General features: G+C 42.5%; 1 protein-coding gene across 2 annotated transcripts in view; it reads right to left on the reverse strand.

Annotated features, from left to right (window-relative positions):
- Positions 1-22,041, reverse strand: part of LOC111673191 (F-box/WD repeat-containing protein 7-like) — a 39,214-nt gene that overhangs the window by 11,001 nt on the left and 6,172 nt on the right. Inside the window, exons 1-11 of one of the 2 annotated variants that reach the window (XM_023430870.2) lie at positions 13,690-13,954; positions 10,500-10,582; positions 10,246-10,381; positions 9,064-9,198; positions 8,808-8,931; positions 6,609-6,745; positions 6,403-6,516; positions 2,828-3,009; positions 1,910-2,135; positions 1,659-1,725; positions 1,130-1,273 (exon numbers count right to left, since the gene is read on the reverse strand). In XM_023430870.2, coding sequence (XP_023286638.1) covers positions 1,130-1,273; positions 1,659-1,725; positions 1,910-2,135; positions 2,828-3,009; positions 6,403-6,516; positions 6,609-6,745; positions 8,808-8,931; positions 9,064-9,198; positions 10,246-10,381; positions 10,500-10,582; positions 13,690-13,728 — 1,387 coding nt within the window. In that variant the 5' untranslated portion in view covers positions 13,729-13,954. Of the gene's footprint in view, positions 1-1,129; positions 1,274-1,658; positions 1,726-1,909; positions 2,136-2,827; positions 3,010-6,402; positions 6,517-6,608; positions 6,746-8,807; positions 8,932-9,063; positions 9,199-10,245; positions 10,382-10,499; positions 10,583-13,689; positions 13,955-22,041 lie in introns of those variants that run through there. The other variant, XM_087169771.1, reaches the window with a different exon arrangement.

Here is a 22,041-nt window from a genome sequence, read left to right on the forward strand (position 1 = left end):
ATGCCTTATTATACTATGACTTTTTTTTGCCTTTTTTTGCCATGCTATACTACGACTTTTTTTGCCTTGCTATACTATGACTTTTTATGACTTTTTTATGCCTTGCTATACTATGACTTTTTTATGACTTTTTATGCCTTACTATACTATGACTTTTTATGCCTTGCTATACTGACTTTTTTATGACTTTTTATGCCTTGCTATACTATGACTTTTTATGCCTTGCTATACTATGACTTTTTTATGACTTTTTATGCCATGCTTTACTATGACTTTTTATGCCTTGCTATACTATGACTTTTTATGCCGCTATACTATGACTTATGACTTTTTATGCCATGCTATACTATGACTTTTTAATGACTTTTTATGCCATACTATACTATGACTCTTTCGCTGTTTTTTGCCATACTATACCGTGACTTTTTTTGCTGTTTTTTGCCATACTATACTATGAATTTATTTTCTATTTTTTGCTATACTATATTATGACTTTTTTGCCATACTATGCATAAGGCATAAAAAGAAAAGTCAAAAAATGACTGTAAATGACCTATGACTTTTCCTCTGGCGCCACCATGAGGTTCACATTTTTTGTTTTTCATTGAAATGTCTCAACAACTGTTTGATCTCCATCACCATGTTCCCCTGAGGATGAACCCTCACAACTCTGTATCCTCTGAGTTTTCACGGTGCCATCACCAGGTAAAAACTGCTCAGCCTCACAGAATCTTGTCATATTTCATTTTATGGTTGTTCCTCTTTCTTCTTGCTCCTGTTTTCACTTTCTATGATGAATTGCCTGTATTTCCTCCTGCCATTGTTCCCCGTCTACCCTCTCTTTCTCTATAAATATAGTTTTCATCCCTACTTGTCAAATCCTTTCCACTTACTGTCCCCTTTTTTCCTCCATCTTCTCGCTCCATTTGTTTCCTGTTTCCTTCATTCCTTCCTTCCTCACTTTCTACAGTTTGCCCTTGTTTCCTCCCTCTCACTCTCTCTCTCTCTCTCTCCCAGAGGGCTGCAGCTGCTTGAGTCCACACCAGCAGCGACTCTCACCTTCATCCTGCTCTCATTGTTTTCACTGACAGATAAAAATCTCAGAGGGACGTCGTCGTCTCTCTCTCACCTTGCAGCGTGTGGAGACACTGTCCCGTCCGGACGTCCCACACTCGCACCGTGGAGTCGGCGTTCCCGGACACCAGGATGTTGTCTCGTAGCTCCATGCCGCTGGTCAGCGATTGGTGGCCGGTCAACGTGTGGACACACCCACCTGGGCGGGACACGAGCAGAGTCTGTTTTATTTTCTAATCGACAGGTTAATTTGAACAGATTCAGGCTGATTTAAAGCCACAGTGTCATTTCTAAACATCTTTTAAATGTTTCTGATAAAACAAGTTTGTGTTTTTGATTTTTATTTAAACCTGGTGCAGTCAAGCTGTTGCTCAGATTTATTTTAACATAGATAATTATTTCATTTTTATTCTCACTGTAACGTAATTCAGAATGAATATTTAACTGAGTTAAATTCATTAGAACTACACTCAGTTGTCAGTTAATTATATACATATGATATAAATGTGGTGGATGAAACATTAGAAAAACGTCTCCGTTAAACACAATACAAAACAACGGGACAAAGCACAGTCTGTCTGTACCTGTCTCTGCGTCCCACACTCTGATCGACGTGTCCAATGAGCCGCTCACGACGAAGACGCCGTCAAACTGCGAAGAGAAAGAAGAAGGTTAAAATCTGTGTTTTATATAATTTACCGATTAAAAAAATGTATAAAGTGAGTTTGACAGGAGAAACGAGTTTAATCTGTAATGTGATGAATCTCCTGTATAATAAAATGTTTGGAGGTTATTGATTATTGTAAACTAAATGAGTCGGTGTGTGTGTGTTCACCTGTAGCGAGTACACCCTGTTGGTGTGTCCCTGCAGTGTGTGCAGACACGCCTCCGTCTCGGGGTCCCACACCTTCACCATGTAGTCGTATCCGCCCGACACGACGCGGCGGCCGTCGTACTGGACGCAGCGAACCGCCGCCACGTGGCCCGTCAGCACGTGCTCGCAGCGACCCGTCGACACGTCCCACACTCGCAGCGTCGTGTCCCGAGAGCCCGACACTACCCTGAGAAAGAGAGGGGGAGGGGTCAGTGTCAGCCAATCAGCCAATCGTAGGTGTGTGTGTGTGTGTGTGTGTTCATGTTGTGGTGACCCAGTTTCATAATATCTGGTGCTTTGTGTGTGTTTTCATTGTATGTGTTTGTATTTGCCATGTAAATGTGTGTCTGTGTTTAGCATGTAAATGTCCGTGTGTGTGTCTATGTTCTGTGTAGACGTGTGTGTATGTACAGTTTTCAAATATGTGTGTGTTTGTGTTTACTGTGTTAGTGTGTGTATTTATTGTGTTTGTGTATTCTGTTTTTAGAGTGAATTTATAATGCATGGCTGTGCAATTAGTGTGTAGTTGAGTGTGTGTATTTACTGTATGTGTGTGTAAAGTGTGTGTTTGTAGATGTGTATTTGTAACATATTATATGCACTTTGTTCTGGTGTGTTTATAGTGTTAGTGTGAAGTTTGTGTATGTGTGTGTATTTATAGGTGTATGTACAATGAATAAACTCCTGTAGGTTAAGGTTACGCCGGTTACCATGGAGACGGGAGTGGGCAGTGGGCATGTGCGTCATGAAAGTATACGAAATGTATAAACCATGTGTCTGAGTCTTTCTGGTTGTCATGGAGATGAATGCGGCAGAATGGTAGGTGTTCCGGAAGTCTGTGTATTTTTGTGAGAGAGAGAGAGAGAGAGAGAATGTTACCGGTTGCCGTGGAGATGCATGCAGCGCACAGTGGACGTGTGTCCGTACAGCGTGTGGACGCACTCTCCGCTCTCGGCGTCCCACACGCGCAGCGTCCGGTCGGTGGAGCCGCTGATCACCGTGGCGACCGCCATCTGACTGCACCACACCCCGCCGGTGTGACCCGTCAGCGTCCGCAGACACTGTGCGAGAAAGAGAGAGAGAGAGAGAGAGGAACAACAACACATATTTAGTCTGAGTTAAATAATGATGGTGTGGAGTTTGGGAGACGTTGGCAGTGACATCATCGTCCTGTGAATCATCCAACTTTATTTAAAAGCAGCAGTTTTACAACAATCTGATGAAGAAGCTGTTAAAGTCACTGAAGCAGGACGAACCACTGGAAATCATTTAAACTGTTTCTAAATGAGTCGGTGCGGCTTTAACTGCAGGGTGATGGTGGATGTTCAACAGTGTGACGGCAGCACAAGTAGAGAGTAAAGTCTCCTACACGTCCTGTAGTATGAGGTCATGGCGTACATGTCTGCTACATGCATGACGTCACTTAAGATAAAAATTAACTGTTGTAATTTAGAATTTTAATACTTACTAAAATATTGTAAATCTGGTGTTTAAAGTTTTGTCTGAATGACGTGGCAGCTGATGGAGATGCAGTTTGCAGATTGCTAACATTAGCCACCGTGAGCTACTAGTCATACCATGTTTTAAATTTAATATAAATGAATAACTTCGACCTAACACCCTTGAATAATAGTTTAATTCTTTTTTTTTTTTTTTTTTAAGTATATTTTTTGGGCTTTTTATGCCTTTATTTGATAGTATAGTGGAGAGAGACAGGGGGCGCCTGCTTAGACCACTACGCTACACGACGCCCCGAATAATAGTTTAATTCTAATTATACTTCATTTTAATTCAATTAAGTTTAAATTAAAAGAGATTTAATAAGAATAAAACGAACAAATTCATTACTGCTCCGTCGTGTATTTCACTTGTTTGTGTGTCTGATTCCATATTCATGAATTTTACATGAAAATATCAATTTGTACTGAACATAATTAAACTAATTAGATTAACAAGTCACAATGTAAGAAAGAGTAATGCTGCTGATTGAACTAATCCACTGTTAATTAAATCTGAATTAAGTTCAAACGTCATAAACATCCACCTGGTTCTCAGAAATCCACCGTCGTCTTCTGGGAAAGACTGTTCCACGTGTGTGTGTCTGTAGGAGTGTGTGTAAAAGTAGAAAAGTATGTGTGTGTCAATATTTGTTCCACTTTCACAGCTGCCCTTGAAGGACACACACAGAACGAGAGAATGCAGTTTCACCTTGAAGGTGTTGTGGTGGGGGGTTGCCGCGGCAACGGAGGAAAAACTTTGCCTTGGCAACTGTTGTCCTGGAAGACACTGCAGCAGCTACCGCCATTAATTAACTCTCACTGCTCCTGCGTGACTGTGTGTGTGTGTGTGTGTGTGTGTGTGTGTAGTAACTGTATGTAGTGCTGCCTTGAATTAACACAGGGACAGAGACAAGAGGAAACACACACCTTGTCATCCCTGCAGGCTATAGATGAGGGTGTGTGTGTTTTTCTTTCTGCAGGGAGCAAGAAGACTTTCCCTGCACACACACACACACACACACACACACACACTCTTACGGGCAGGTCTAGACGGAGGAGCGAGCAGGTGTGTCCGGTTAAAGAATGTTTTACCGAAACCAGGCGCTGAATCAGTTTTGTTTTTTTTTCCATCTTTGTGCAACGGCTCTCGGGTCGACGCGGCAGCGTGATACTGAACAGGTTCCTTTGATGACAGATGTAATGGGTTACATCCTGTAGGCACACATATCTACATACTGATCACTCATTAAGTGGGAGGAGCTATTTATTTATGGCGCCGCTGGTTCCGGAAGGAAAAGTCCCGTTAATATTTCCCGTAGACAAAGTCACATGATTCACAATCAGAACACGAATCTTCACAAAAGGTGTATAAATAACTTTTGTATGTGAAGAGAACTACGACTCCCCAGGTGCCTTCCTGTAACAAACATCCAATCACAGAGCTCAGAATTGCGTCACATGAGCCGCTAACGTCAAACTGAAAACAAAACCTGCAGCTTAAATCGTTTCCCTTATAAATTCTGATTCTGTTTTAAGTTCCTACCGCTGTCGATCACATCAACAGTTCCCAAGGCTCATGGGTAATGTAGTGTTTAGAAACATCCGCCAAAATAATGGCTGGTTGCAGACACGAGTGTTTTAAACAGACATTCGTCCAGGTGTCATGTGACAAAAGAGAAATCAACGTAGAGCAATCACATCTGATCTCTCAGCAGCGGGAAACAACGGGCACCATGATCTCCATGACAGAAGAACACGCGTGCTCGCCGTGTTCGTAGCTCGTCACCGAGCCGAGGAACACAAGGAGAAACTCTCCTCCACCTCAGTAATATGCAAATTTATGCAGCAAAGTCTGATCAGAAAAACGACTTCACATGGAGAAGCTGTGGCGCAAGTATGAAGTTTCCACTGTGTCTTGTTCTTGAGTTGACGTGTTCACAAAACGTGACGACAACATGTCTCACACACACACACACACACACACAAACAAACCACGATGACGGGACATAATTAAAAGACAAACCCAGAAAATACGAAACTGTTCAGACATTTTTTTTTTTTTTTTTAACCACATCGCCTCCAGAATTCAGCCGTCTCAAAATATCATATTACTGTGTGTGTGTGTGTGTGTTGGGCGTGCGACTACCACAACACATATAAGTAAAGAGAGAGAGTCTTTAAACACTGAGAACTGTCTCTTCACCTTCTACACACAGGTTGTGGATTCAAACAGAGCTGCTGCAGGCTCTGTGTGTGTGTGTGTGTGTGTGTGTGTGTGTGTGTGTGTGTGTGTGTGTGTGTGTGTGTGTGTGTGTTTAAATCGACACACCCTGACTAACACAACTGGTCCGCCTGCCTCCATTTTTATTCTGCCCTCTTCTATTCTCTATCCAGACATTTAAGCCTGGTAGTTTCCTGTTAGATCACGCTGACCTACTTCATCTTCTATTGTATGATGATATTCTAATTAAGGTCAGATATGAAGCTGAGCGACTTTGAAGTGCAACACACACACACCGGCCATGACACACAGCACGCCATCATGTGATGCGAGGTCGACTCTTTTCTCTTTAAGATGCCGGACAGTCAAAATTACGTGTCGTAGAAAAAGTCCGAGCAACAAAAACATCCAGATTACTTTCATATACGACACATTTGTGAAGCTGGAAGCAGCAAATATTTGAGATTTTGGCTTAAAAATGACTGAAATTATTGATCGATTGTCAAAAAGATTTCAGCCTAAGATCTGATGATTCACACTATGGAGACTGGAGTCTTCAGGAGCCGAGAGATACGAGCAAACAACCTGCTTTTCACTTCACACTGGCGGGTGCTCACAGCTGAAGCAGCAGAAAATCCTAATTTACATAATCAATATGTCTGTCTGTCTGCCACACACACACACACACACACACACACACACACACACACACACACACAGATATAATGTCGTACCTTGCCGGTGATGGCTGACCAGACTTTGAGTGTGTTGTCATCGGAGCCGCTGACGATCAGGTCACCGCTGAACTGCAGGCAGGTGATCACGTGATCGTCGTGACCTTTCAGCACCTACAGACGAGACGGTTTAATGACATTAAGTCAACGTTTACACATCAAACACACGCTGCTCAGTGTGTGTGTGTGTGTGTGTGTGTGTGTACCATGGGCTCCCGTGTGTCCCCGTCCCTCCAGTTGTTCTCGATGCGGTGTTGTCGAATGTAGGCTGATTTCCACGGACTGACCGCCACGCTCGGCCTCGCACACTTCCTGCGATGGTAAGACGCGCACTCCGAGATACCTGGAGACAGAACGACAGACAGAGCTGCATCTTATAAATGGTTTATAACACACGATATCGCAGCTGTAAACAGATATTAAAGTGTATTTATCAACGATTCTGAGACATTTTATCATATTATCGTTCAGGACCTGTTGATACAGCAGCCTGCACTTATGGACGTTAGTTAAAGTTACAACTACATTATAGTTTGTTTTAAACTAATTATTACATGTTTATAAGCTGCTGATTAAGGACTTAAATCAAACTGTTGCTAATAATCAATCGTTTGATCTATAAGAAGATATATTTGTGGTTTTAAGAACCAAAAACCGTCTCAGTGTCTGGAGCTCTAGTAACAGCCAATCAGAAGAGAGGAGGCTCTGAGCTTCTCTGCTGATACTTTCACAGTATTAATATAGAAGCTAGACCTGATCTACTTTTAGCTTAAAGTTGGTGTTAGATCAAAGTAGTGGGTGTGTCCGAAGCTGATACGACTGAACCAACCAGGTTTCCTTTTATCAACACGATGTAAACCCACCACACCGACTTCTCCTGCTGCGCCTGTGGTGTAGTGGAACACCATCCACTGTGATTCCACTGACGCCACTTTGAGCTAACGTCAGAGCTAGCTGCATTAGCATGTAACCGACGTGGCGCTGGTGCAGGTTGGCGGCATTTACATTCTCACAGAGTCCGAGCTGATGCCGGCGCCGTTCCCACCGGTGTAACAGGAGTGTAGTGCAAATATAAATTAGCCTTATTTATGAAGCTGGTGAAGTGCCGTTAACGCCGGCTTCATTAGTATGGCTGTGGTGTGGCGCTAACGTGAGGTAGCCTCATTGGTATGACTGCTGAGTGCTGGCAGTGAATCTCGGCTGATTGGCAGAGAGCCCAGAGAGAAGCACACACACACACACACACACACACACACACACACACACACACACACACACAGCCTCTGCATTGCGCTGAATGAAGGAGGAGTGTCTGGCCGTGTGTAGCTGTATTTGCATGTTACACTCAGGTTAGAAAGCACTTTACATCCAGTGAGCTCCTGTCTCTATTTGTATCCTGGTTTCCATATTTCCACCTGTAAAAACAGCGGCGGACACACCTGCTCAGGTAGCACACGTTCACCTCTTAACGCTGCAACACAAAACACAACCGTTTCTCCTCACGTTCAAGGTTTCAGGAGAAGTTTCATCAAAATGTGCCGAAGTTAAAACACCAACAGAGAAGAAAACGCAGTTCACAGCTCTGCCTCAGTTCAGAGAAAAGTCTGGATATAAACCAAATATTTTATAACAAATTCCACAAAAAGACCAAAACCAACAATAAATTGATCCACTACCAAGTCTGATATATCTCCTTCCTCTGAACCACAGAGCTCCACTGTCTCCCAACACCATGAAAACACATCAGTGAGTCTCTCTGTTGCACCGGGTGAAACGATCCTTCGTTATCATCAACACACACACTGTAGTTTATCCAAACTCAAAATCCCACATGCACCGTCCTGCTGCAACAAACAAATGTGGATTAATCCGCTGCTGAAAATAGTCCCCAAACTATTTCTTAAACTTTATTTCCTCCTTTTTGTTGCTTTATCATCTTGAGTCTCAGTTCCCCCAGCAGAGCCCCACCCATCCAAGGAAATGTTTGGCTTGCCACTAACCAAACTCATTATTTAATAGATTCAAATTTCTTTTTTCCCTTTAAAAATTTCCCCAGATGCCGCACACACTGTTAACCTTCAACAGATACACCAGATCCCTTCATCACTTTATAATTTAACATCATTTTTCAAACTAAAGAGAGTAAACAACTTCTCCCTCAAGTCACTAAATCCTCCAGAAACAATATCAAGGACGTGACCTTGGCGCTGAAGAACAGGAGGGAAGTAGCTCCGCACAGTTAAGGGCCATTATTTTGGCGGCTAATAATTTTAACCGTAATAAAAAAATCAAAGCTGAAAGTAAAATAAAAAAAGACAGAAAGAGCAGAATCGCCAGCAGCAGAAGACACACAAGTACAAGCAGCACAGGGTGGAGTGTTTGCTGAGTGTTTTCAGACTGTTTACCTTCCTCGCGGCACTTCTCCCTCCACAGCAGGTTGTCTTCAGCCAGGATCCTCCAGTACCTGCAGGTCTGAGCGGCCTGCAGCAGGTCTCTGGGAGCCAGGAAGGTCAGCACGTACAGAGCCAGCTGCACACACACACACACACACACACACACACACACACACACAGTCCACGTGTTGTTTATGACGTCACCCTGGATCTGTAAATGCGTCCGTCATAGACCACGCACTGTTGTTTTGTGGGCGAGTGTTCGTACCTCTTTGGGCAGCAGGGAGATGAAGTCTCTCTGGAACTGGGGCTCGATGACCTGCATCATGTGCTTCACCTGATTGGTCTCACACCTGTCAATCAACTCGTCCAGAGCCAATAGCCTCTCGGGACCGCTCCACGTCTGTCGGGGGGGAATAAAAGAAGCAATGTGAACAGGGATACAGAGGAAAAGATCTGTGTGTCTACGTACAGGATATTTAGTTTATATAGTTAGATTTCAATTTTATTTACTTATTAGCATTTCTTTTCCGTTTACGTTTCTGTATCTGTCCGTCTAACTGTAGTTGTTTGATTTCAAGTGTTTCTTTTCCCCTTTACTATTAAGTGTTTATTTATGCGTTTACTTTTGTTTCTTTTCTCATTTACATCTCATCATTTCTTTTTTCCGTTTACTTTTCCATGTTTCTTTTTCCATTTACTTTTTAAGTTTCTTTTTCTGTCTAATTGCAGGTGTTACTGTTTTTATTTGATTTCAAATGTTTCTTTTCACGTTCACATTTAAGCGTTTCTTTTTCCGTTTACTTTTTAGTGTCCTTCTGCGTATGTGTGTTTGTGTGCAATTTGTGTTTGGCAGCATGTAGTCCTATTCATGTGTGTGTTCATGTGTTTCAAAGTGTTTCCGCCTCTCTGAAACCGTTTTAACTTTCTCCCCGAGCCAGAAAAGAGAGACTCATGTTTTTCATTAGAAAGTGTGTGTGTGTGTGTGTGTGTCAGCTTGTGTGTGTGTGTCTGTATTTGTATGTTTTTTTTATTAGTTACATAAGAACTGCCCGCAGGCTCTATTCTTCTGCCGCTCTGTGTTTATGTGCAGCGAGCGGAAGATACTCACACACATTAAACCAAAATGCAGAACATCAAGAGATGCGGCTGCATTTTCTAGCGCTGCAGGACAGAGAGCCTGAGTATTAACTGTTGTCTTGGAAAGGCGTGTTAACTGGGAGTAGATGATTTGGGCTCACTAAATGCAACCAGTGTCTATTATTACATATATGTAATTTGGGACAATTAACAGCTAATTGACAGGTAATGTGATTCATCTGGAACAGAACCGGTATCTCTAAAAATATTACACTACTGCTGTTAGTAAGCTAGTTAGCCGGGAATGCTAACATTTGCAGCTAACATTACAGCAGATACAAACTCTGTGTGTGTGTGTGTGTGTGCTGACCTGGAACATGTGAAGCCAGTCCTGCAGGCCAGAAGGGGGCGGACCCGAGGTGACCCGCCGTCTCTGAGCCGAATGCCCATTGGCCAGCCGCAGGTCACCGAATGTGGTGGGCGTGGCCGGAACCAGACTGGAAGGACTGGAGAGAGAACAGACAGATGTTAGCGTTAGCGCCAGTTAGCGTATCCACCCTGCGAAGTGATTGTTTTTAATGGTTGATCTGTGTGTGTGCTCTGTGAGTGAAGTGTGCGTGTCACCTGAGGTACCCGTTGCCTTTGCAGTGCTTCTTCCCTGAGGGGAACGGCCGGCCGTCCGGACCATGATCCAACTTCCTCTTCATCTGACGGTGGAGAGACAAAGACGGAGAGAGGAACGGTGAGAGAGTCCAACATGCATTCAGTCATGCAAGGAGCTTCACGCATCACACCTGTGCATGAATTTATTTACGCAACTCGTAGCGAATCCACGAGAGTCACCTTTGTGTTTGTGTCACTGCTCGTTCACTCGTCGTTGTCAGATTTCTTATGTGAAATAAATGAGATGTTTACACAGTGTGTTCCTCTAGCTTCAGTAATTCAGTCCAATCTGTCACTCAGGATTTCTTTCATTATACTTTCATTAAAAATTAAATGTTTTCATGGCGTTTATTTTCCTTATTCTTTTCTGTTCCAATCAGCTCCACTGCAGCTGCTGCCATATGAAAACTAAACCTTAGTTGTTTTCAGTTTAACTTTCACTTTGTGAGCAGTTTGAAAACTTCATCATAACATGGTTTCATCCATCTCTCCTCTCTTCTGAAGTCATTATTCATCTTCCTGGTTTGAATCTCTACAAGCTCATTCATTCCTCTGTCCTGCTGCTTTTACAGACTTAAACTTAAATTGTCTCTTCTGTCCAGCTGAGATGTTTAGCCGTCGAATGTATGGGGCTTATGGGAAATTGAGTTTGTTAAAGGATGTTAAACAACATAAATATTGAATAAAGAATGAAATTAGATTGTTGTTTTAAACATATGAAGCGAGTTACTCGTTTGTTCCCAGCCGCGACTTTTAGTTACAAAAGTCAACAGGACTTTGAATGGGACTTTTTTACTTCCTGCGCCTGGAAGTGCCGGTTTCACTCCAGCTTCTCCATATTATCTGAACATGAGACACATCAAATTGTGATAATGTGGCCTGTGGAGGAAAAGCAAGAGGAGTTCCTGTGATCCTGCAACATGCTTGTGGCTTTCTGAAACATTCCTGTGGTCAAAAAGGGAAGCAGGAAAAAAAAAAGCAGTTGTTGCAGAGTCCACATTAATGGAGAGACGCAGATAAACTGCAGCCTAGTGTGTAACTACAGAGACACTGAAAACACCTACGCTGTTAAAACACACAAACACAACGACCCAGAGGTCTGAATCAGCCGTCTATCTCTCCCCTCTGCGAGTCTCTCGCAGTGAATGAACGCAGGAATGCAGAAAATCGGAGGAATGTCGCCGGTGCAGCACTGGTCTAAAATAGAGCAGCACACGCTAACGGGCTGCACACACACACACACACACACACACACACACACACACACACACACACACACACACACACACACAGGAGGCTGGAGATGTAGAGGACAGCATGTGTGTGGCGTCCTTCCTCTTGGCATCTCTGTGTGAACCACAGTGTTATCGGACTGATGCACGATCCCTGTCACTTTACAAAATAAAGCACAAGCAGACGCTGCCTGTTGTGTTTCCTCTGTAGGATCAAACCTCTGCCACCATCACAGCACACAACTGTGATTTCAGCTGCGAACTCCGACCTAAACTCATAATCTGCTTTTCATTTTCTGACTTTTTTTTTTTTTTTCAATGTCACTGGCTTTTAATAACAGATGTCGCGTCTGTGTGGATTTCATTAAGCCAAGAGGGAAAACTTCACTTGGGGGTGAAGAACAAAAAAAAATGTGTTTACTGTTAAAACCAGAAGTGTTCAGCTGTGGTACGTGTCGGAGAAAACATCTGTAGTTGAGTAAAATCACATTATTTCTATATCAAGATATATTCATATATATATTAAGCCTGTGGATTAGATGCAATAGGGAATATACAGCTACCTTATTGTACCTTCTGTACATTTTAGAGCTACAACGTCTCTGTAATATCACTGTAGTGAATCATGGTGTGTTTCTGATGATCAGTGGTGACCTCAGCTGATTAATGTCCCTGTTACATCTGTATTTGTACAATGTAGAGAAGCAAAAACCACATTTCTTTAATCTTCTTGTTTGTAGACGACTTCATATTTGACCCAAAAATACAGTCAACAGCAGCTTGACTGTGTAGAAACCTTTTTCTGAGGTTTAATTCTCGTAGTCTGAAGCTACAGACATGAAGGAGCAGGTTTTGTCTGATCAGTCTTTCTCATAGAGTTTTGCTGTAAAACACATTCGACCCCAAGAATGCAGTTTACAGTAGCTGTGTGTGGTAATCCTCTTTTATTTGTGTTTGCACGTCAGTTTCTATGGTTTTCATCTTGTGGATTGAAGCTGCGAAAGTATCTGGTACCGAGGTTTCGTCTGATTTTAAGTCTTTTTTATTGCTTTCTGCTGTTTAATGCAACATGTTTTACCCAAAAAAAGCAGTTGACAGCTCTGTGCTGTGTAGTAATCCTATTTTAAGGAAGCAAAAATGTCAATTTCTAAGGTTTGAATGCAGGAATTTCAAGCTATAAAGAAGAACAAGCATTTATAATTGAGTTTTGTCTGATGTTAAGTCTTTCTCATAGATTTCTGCTCTTTAATAAGCCACATTTGACCCCAAAAATGCAGTTGCCAGCAGCTGTAGTGTGTGGTAACCCTCTTTGATCTGTGTTTTCACATTGCAGAGAAGCAAAAAATGTCAGTTTCAAAGGTTTTCATCTTGAGGAAAGCACGTTGCTGTGAGATATTCCCATTTTAAGTTCGCAAAAATGTAAATTTCTGAGTTTTTAATGCAGGAAATTGAAGCTATAAAGAAGAAAAAGAATTAATCCTCAAGTTTTATCTGATTTTAAGTGTTTTTCACTGATTACAAATGTCTTGCTCACTGGCTTTATGTTGAACTGCTGAGGCTCAAAGTACAGACACCTTCACAGGGACAGCTGTGAGTGATCAATAACCAATAATCAAATCAGAGAGAGACAGATAGGAGATGTAAAGAGTGAGAGAGAGAGGACATGAGATGAGTAGTCTCTCTCTCCCGGTTCCGCAGTGGTCCATCACACACACACACACACACGCACACGCACACGCACACCGACACACGCACACGCTACCGAGGCATTCCGCTGTCAGAGAGAAACGCCTTGTCATCCCGGCGTTCAGCCTGACAACCTTGAAATCCCGCACGACTCTAACGAAAAGGACAGATATTAAACCACGGCTGCTGACGTCAGCCGATCGATCAACTCCCTTTCTATAATCAATACTCACTTTATAGAAGATGAGCTTCAAGGTGCCGTAGAAACCCATGGCTGCCCCCCGGTAGGTGAAACCCGAGAGACGTGAGAATAAAACAACTACAGATCAAACGAAGAGCGATTAAATCCACAGATCCATCAAAGCAATATCCGTGACGTCAGCAATCCATCCGGTCAATCGGTGAATCGATGAGAAGTATTAATCGATCAGCTACGGTGAATTCAGTCCGCGTTGAGCGCGTGCTTCTGCTTCACTGAAGAGCTCTGACTGACTCTCTCTCTCTCTCTGCTCAGACTCTATGTCGCTCGACCTCCAGCAGGAACACGCAGGGACATGCCTCTCTCTGCCTCGTGAGAGAGGGAGAGAGAGAGAGAGAGGAGGGGGAGAGGGAGAGAGAGAGGAATGCAGAGGGGGAGAGAGAGAGGGAGGGAGGCAGGGGTGGAGCCGCGTGGAGAGGTGTGTGTGTGTGTGTGTGTGTGTACAGACAGCAGCAGATTCTGATTAAAGTTAAGTGGAAAATGTATCTAATTTTGTGACGTATGCAGTTCTAGAACGGACAGACGTCGCTCATTGGTCAGTGGCTGCCTACAACTGGATACATTGATATACAATGGATACAGTGACATTCAGCTGCAGGAGCAGTTCCTCCACCTGCCTCCACATCACAGGACCAAGAACAGGAATGAACTTCCTGTGGTTTCCCCCCAGAAAACGTCTCTTGTGTGAAGACGGTATTTTCTAAAAGTTGGGGCTTGCACAACTCAGCGTCACTGATTGGTCAAGTCGGCTGGTGATTTCACAGCATTGTCGTACAGCCAACAGACGAGGTGTTTTCACTGTAGTCTGTGGCTGACGATCATGATGGAGCAGCCAACAACCTGAAGGCCAAGATCCGTTACCCAGGACGACGGGACGACATCGTACACGCGCACAAACCACGTGAAAGGCGGCCATCACTCTGGATACGTCAGAGGACTAACTTCACTTTATCCTCCAGGAGCTTTAGTTTTAAAACCTTCGTTCTGATTTGATCAAACCGTCAGAGGAGGAAGAACTGTTTCTGTTATCAGCACATCGAACTGTTGTTTTCTCTCACAAGTCACACACTCAAGGTTTTATTATGTTTCAGAAAGAACTAATTAGGTACAACATGTGTGCTCGTCTTAATGCTAAGCTAAGCTCAACTAATAGTTTCCTGGCTGCGGCTCAGTACTTCCTGTTAGCTTCACCAACACAATAAAACACAGTGTGTTTGTATTTACAGTAAGTGCTGAACAAGGTGTCAGCAGCACTAAACCCCCCCCCCCAACACACACACACACACACCTGCTGCACACATCACCACAGCAGCCTGACCGTCACAGATCTTCACTATCAGCACTGATCAATCAGCTCGGATCAATAACTAATTGAGAAACTCAAACAGCAGCAGCTGTTAACAAGACGGCAGCCCAACACACACTGATTCCTTACAACATATATCGACCTGTGTTTATTCAGGTGGACAAACTGTGTCACAAACTTCACCCTGGAGTTTCTGAACTGAAATTATTTTTAATTTATCAGCCAATAAAGAGTCGTTAGAGTCTTCAGAGTATTAAATACAGAAATACAGGTAAAAAAAACTAAATAAAATTTCATTAAAACCAGGTATTCGGTGGCGCTTCAGGGGAAAGGTCAGGGGTCAACCTTTGTCTGAACCAAATTTTCATCACCTTCCCCGGAGCGACGCTGTGAGCACGGCTCAAAAGTAGCTTGACCTGATCAACAGGAAGCATTAACACACACACACACACACACACACACACACACACACACACATACACACACACACACACACGTACAGTCATTTTCATAAACACACACACACACAGAAGCCCCACAGGGGGTTGAGGGAGGTCGCAGCTTTCTCACAGCTGATTGACCTAAAGGTCGTCACACAGAAAGCGTGAGGAGGAGCGGGGGAGGGAGGGGGAGGAGGAGGCGGGATAATTGGGAGGTCAAACCTTCACCCACAGCCCGGAGAGACAAAACACACAACACCTCCCGTCTCTCTCACCTGTTCACCCCCCACCGCCTCCTTTCTCCCTGGAGTCTCCGCATGTTATTTAAACTGTGAGCTGATGTTTCTCTTCTCTTCATCTTCACATGACGGAAGCTGCAAGATAAACTTAGTGTCCAGAAAAATAGAAACACCTGTAGAGTCGAATGTAATCTAATGCAGCAGCCCTGCAGCCAGCGAGCCGGGAGGTGTTGGTGATGGTGTCGTACGGGATTGTTTCATACTGACAGGTGTTTTTAATATTTCAATGTACAGAAACAAAAGTGTGTATTAGAACCAGCTGAAGGTTTCTAACTCATTCTGATCCTACAGTGAGTCTGATTCTCACTGGAGGAGAAGTCCCTGGAAACCTCGTCAGAAGTCTGCGTTTCATTCGCATGTGCAAACCAATAAAAGCTCTCATCACCGAATATCAAACACAGCAAGGAATTCAAACGTGTCCTGAACGTCCGAAGCAAATTCCAAGTCAATCCGTTTCACGACGATGAGAGGAACATCAGAGAACAACATTTGTTTTCCTGATAATCATCTCGCTGTCAGACCGCAGGCCGATAATCCCCGGATTAAATCATTCATTACTTTCCTGTCGTTCACTGATTGTTTCAACGTTACTGGCTGCAAAGGAGTTAAAAAGGAGCGCTCCCGTCTGAGGAAAGAAATACTGCATCAAGTTGAGATTTATTTTTAGTTTTGTTTGTTTGTTTTGTTTGTTTTGCCGTGAACTAAAAAATTAAATTAAGAAAAATCTAAAATAAACCAGTGTTCTAGCCTCAAACGCACCTTTCAACAGCTTCTTCTACACCAGCTGTCAATCACCTGACCTGCTCTGACCCCGCCCCCTGGCTCCTATCCACCCAACTCCCCTCGATCAGGATAATCACGGCCCTGATGACCTCTGACCTCTGGCCCTGTTAACCTATAAATCCCTCTCTCTCTCTGTGTGTCATCATATCAGTTACTACCACTGATGAATTATATAATACTCTCATCTCTTCTTCCTTCCTTCCTTTCCTTCCTTCCTTCTCTCCTTTTCTGTTTCCAATTCCCTCCTTCCTCCTCTCTTCATCCTCATTCCTTTCTGTTGCAACACGTCCTCCATCCTTCTTCTCTTTCCTTAAGGTCTGGTCCTAATTCCTTCCTCTGTCTTCCTCCTCATTGTCATAAATCTGAATTCAACATCTCCCTCTTCCTGCTTTCAATTTTCCTCCTTTTCTTCTTTTCCATCTTTTCCACTCGTCTGTTTTTTCCTCAGTTCATGTCAAACGTCCAGATTCATTTAGTTAAGAGATTAAATTTGACAAATCTGAAATTACAGACACCAAACTACAAACAAAAACAAACAGATTGTGGAAATGTTCATGTTTGAATTACAGGATTTTAGAGACTGAGAGTGGCCATTTTTAATGATATTATTTTTCATCTAATCATCAGGAGTTACAGGATGAAGTTGGTGCTGTTCCACATCTTTTATAGGAAACTCAGATGTGGCCACACGTCTGTTTATGAACAACTTTTCATTTTCCTGCATAAAATCCTAGTTTTTTCTTAAAAACTTGAAAATAACGAGCGAGACTAAAACTTTCTTAATTTGTACCAAACTGTGTCGTCTTAATTATGAGGAAGATTTCCAGGAAATTAGCTGGACAATATGGGACCTGTGAAATTAAGTGTTAATTTCTATTATTTTATTTCTAGTATTTATTTTTTATTAGTATTTATTTTCTTTCTATTATTTCTTTATCTTAGTATTTTTTAGTATTGTATTTTATTTTAGTAAATAGTAATTTACAGTAATACAGAGATCATGGCCGCTCTGAGCCTCCGTAGATAAGAGACTGAACAGAGACTTTATTGTGTTAAACTCTCCTTTTGTCTCTCGTCCATTCTTTCATTTCCTCCCTCCACATCTAAACTTCACTAGATTTTCTTTATAACACAAAACCTCCATCTTCTCTTTGGTGTGTGTTTGTCTCCACCCTGCTCGCCCTCGCTCTGGTATGTAGACCCACTGAGTCTCTCCCTCTGACGGCCTTGTAAAACCTGAACCTCTGTGTGTTCTGCATTAAAACAGCTGAGTCGTTCCCACACTCCAAACCCTGTGTGTGTGTGTGTGTGTGTGTGTGTGTGTGTGTGTGTGTGTGTGTGTGTGTGTGTGTGTGTGTGTTCGTCCTGTCAGAGTGTAATAACATCTTAAAGTTTGTGTTGAGAAAACCTCTTCTGTATGTATGGGAAAACATACGTATGTGTGTGTGTGTGTGTGTGTGTTTGTGTGTTTTAGCCTCTGAGCTAACTACTGTCAGACACTGGAAACAGAGAAACCCACTTCAAAGACACACACACACTTCAAAGACTGAGGCAGATGTGGTCTGTGTGTGTGTGTGTGTGTGTGTGTGTGTGTGTGTGTGTGTGTGTGTGTGTGTGTGTGTGTAGCCTACAAGTGTGTGAAGAATCAATAAAGAGAGGGAGCGAGTGCAGATGAGAGGAATGTGTGAAAGATTGATTTTCAGCAGATGAGGTTTCATCTCTCTCTCTGGATGACTGTACATCTGCTGAGTAGAGTACAGTAGACTCTCACTCTCACTCTCAGTTACATGTTCAGCATCAATAATACACCACAAACAACCTCAGGGGTCAGAGGTCGCCGGCCTCAGAGCCAGCACAAAAATATTCACATAGAAACTACTGTGAATATTTGTCCAGTTCTCAAAGAGGGTAAAACCATATTTGTGCGTGTTAGCGCAGCAGCTAGCGGCACGTTACCCTTTTAATAAAACACGTGAGTCAGTCCAAAACTCCAGATGGAAAGGAAATGTTATTTTTGGCAATAAGTTCATCCACAATCCAGGTGTCAAATCAAACATTTTAACAAAGTAGAAACTTAGTCCACTGAACAAAAATGAAAAATAAAAAATAACTAGCCGAGCGCCAGCGAGTTAGCTTAACGAGCTAATGTTGAGACCAGTTAAGAAGTAGACTGTCGACTCTTCCAGAACCTTTGGTTCATTTATAATAAAAAGTTTGTAACTACATTGTGTTTAATGCAGAATTTTCACATTTCATTAGAAATTGCACAAATAAAGCTGTTGAGGAAACTTAAGATTCTTTTCCCTCAACTCCCTCAGCTAAAGAGAAATTAAACCTTAAGTGCCTTACTTAAGTAGGAAACTTAAGGTGTTTTGTGCGAGCGCCCCCCAGGCACTGCGGATGCGTTTCCCACGGCAACAGCTGACTGACAGCAGAGCGGATACTGTGGTTATTGAGCTAACGGTGCGACAGGATCTAAACACCGGCGCCGCCGTGTTTCCAGTGGGACAGATTACAGAGGTGCAATGCAGCAAACAACAGGTGCTTTATAAAGCAAATAAACACTGAGGCTGCAGAGAGAGTGTGTGTGTGTGTGTGTGTGTGTGTGTGTGTGTATCAATAATGAATGCAGAGAGTGTTGCAGGGATGTAAGGGACTTAGTGCTCATGTATATTTTAATGAGTAGCTGTGTGTGTGTGTGTGTGTGTGTGTGTGTGTGTGTGTGTGTGTGTGTGTCAGAACTGCAGTCATTCTCAGGGGAGAAATCGAGTGTTAACAATCAGGACGGAGGAAAGAAAGAAAGAAAGAAAGAAAGAAAGAAAGAAAAGACTTGGTCTCATGAATCTGAGCAGGTGAGATCCACCACAGGAAACACGTTGATTTTCAAAATAAAACCTTTTTAAACATTGTCCTTCTACTGTGTGACCGCCACAGTCCAGAGGAGAGAAGACCTGAGATCCGACTGTTGATGCCTTAATCTGAACACTGTGTATTTGGTGTTGGGCCCTGGGTTTGGACTCTCAGGCTACAGACACGCCGCCTCACCCGACTGCTGAAGCTTTCCTCTCTCTGAAGGGAAAAACCTGCAGACGATACTGAGGGCTGATGACGTTTCTAAGCCAATGTTCTCATTTAGAGTTAACGTTCTCCAACATGACAGAGTTAAAGGTCAAAGACAGAACAGCTCAGTGTTTCCTGTCGTGAAGAAGAAACTGAAATGAATTTCAGTGGCTACATCCTGAACACACATCGTTTACATTTCTTAAACCACATCTGAGCCTTTGAGGATGACTGTAGTTCCTTTCTCATGTAAGTATCTTTCCCTGCGCTCAGAGAAATTTATAAAGACTAAAACAATTCATTGATTAATCGAGAAAATTACCTGACGATTAATTGATAACAAGAATATAAACTCTTCCTTCACTATTAAACTTGTCAACGCTCACACCGGCTCACAGGAGGAGGAATGTGAAAGTCAGTGACGTATGAATGACAGAAGTGAAAAGAAAGAAAGAAAGAAAGAAAGAAAGAAAGAAAGAAAGAAAGAAAGAAAGAAAGACAACATGAGGATGAAGACGCTGAGAGAAAGAAAAACAGAGCGAGGGAGCGCGAGAACGACGGAGGAGTGAAGGTTTTACTGGCATTCTTCAAGTGTCGCCTTACACACTGTAAAACACAGCAGAGAGTGTGTGTGTGTGTGTGTGTGTGTGTGTGTGTGTGTGTGTGTGTGTGAGAGAGTGACAGAGAGAGAGGACACAATGACGAACAGGTGCTCTGCTGTCCTGTCTCCACACACACACACACACACACACACACACACACACACACACACACACACACACACACACACACACACTCTCTGCAGGTCAGTGGAACAGAGCCGGTCGCCGACGCTCCCCAGCGACCACCAATCGGAGCGGTGCTGCTGTCCGGTTGCCATGGAGACGATGCAGACAAGATTAAAAAAATGAGACAAGGACTGAAGACTTTGTACTTCAGCTGTCAACTCCTGAGCGCACCTGGTCTGTCTGAGCTGCTTCCTGTTTCACCTGCCCTCTGTGTCTGTGATCGTAACCATGGTTACAGCACATTACAGCAGTTTTTTTTTAAAGCACATTCTCAATTTATACATGAATTAAAAGAAAATAGGAAATTCTTTTACAACAAAGTGATTGCATTTGTCTTCAGATGTGAAAGTTTGTGTATTGATTGATAGATGATGTGATTAATTAGCCCGGGAACGACCCACTAATTGATTTTCTCAGTGATTCAAACAGGTCCGATGTTGTTCTCATTAACGCCTGTTTACAGTCACGTAAACAGGTTTTTAGAAATACTAAGATCATCAAAAGATCAAGTCACATTAAGTCCCACACACCAGAAACAAAGCTTCTCTATTAAAATTGGGTGTTTAACTTAGAAAACAAAAGTCTAAACTAACTGTTTTAGAACTTTCTTCTTCTATCATTAGAACTAGATTGATTATAAGGACATTAGAGCCCCATCAAAATAAAAGCTGTGTCCCAATTCGGAGGCTGCATTTGAAGAAAGATTGCATCACAGCGTCACGATTAGACTGATGCATCTTGACGTGCTTCTTCCAATGTGGCGAGGAAATGCATCCTTCTTTTCCCTGGAGCAACCGATCCCAAGTTTCATTTACACACCCGGTAACTAAAGCAAACAACACAGACAGATCGCCTGAGGACTACACTGTCAAACGGTTCAACTGTTAAATAAAAAACAAGGGCCTTAAAACCTCACTTTTTTGAGAAAAAAAAAAGTTGCTAGGCGACAGGATCCAAAGGTAAGGGCGAACACTGAAGGGCCACACAATCATAGATCATAGGCCTCCGGTGTTACCTTAATCCTTATTATTATTATCCTTATTATTTTCATGTAAATTTTTTCTCTCTTTAATTATTCGTTTTTTTTCCTTTACATATTATATTTATCAATTATTCAATCTCAAGTACTGTCAATATTTATTAATCATTTTAAGTATTTATTTTTTAATTAATGGATTGATTGGTTTTTTTGTTTTATTTTATTTACTTATTTATTTATTATTTTATTTATTTATTTTTTGTTTTAGTTTATTTACTTATTATTTTACTTATTATTTTATTTATTTATTTATTTTTTGTTTTAGTTTATTTACATATTTCTTTCTTTCTCTTTAGTTGTGTGTGTGATGCTGTGTGTGGGGTGGGGGCTGTGAGGAGACAGAGGAGTGACCGGCTCTGTTCAATAAAATACAAAATGTCACTGACTCGCTTCATTTAATAAAACCTGAGGGCTGACTTCTTCTTCTCCTCTAGTTAAACGGTGCGAGCGACTTTAATTACATGTGAGAACCAGACTGAACCCGTCGCACAGAGACTGCACTGTAACCGGAAGGTCGCAGGTTCAAACCTCCGTCCTGCTGACGAGCAGAAGACTCCAGGAATGCTGCCGCAGCTCGAGGTATTTCTGTGTGTGTGTGTGTGTGTGTGTGT

The sequence above is a fragment of the Seriola lalandi genome, unplaced genomic scaffold (assembly GCF_002814215.2).
Source record: "Seriola lalandi dorsalis isolate HSWRI2012SDOR001 ecotype SW California unplaced genomic scaffold, Sedor1 jcf7180002054913, whole genome shotgun sequence".
In the NCBI taxonomy this organism is placed as follows: Eukaryota; Metazoa; Chordata; class Actinopteri; order Carangiformes; family Carangidae; genus Seriola; species Seriola lalandi.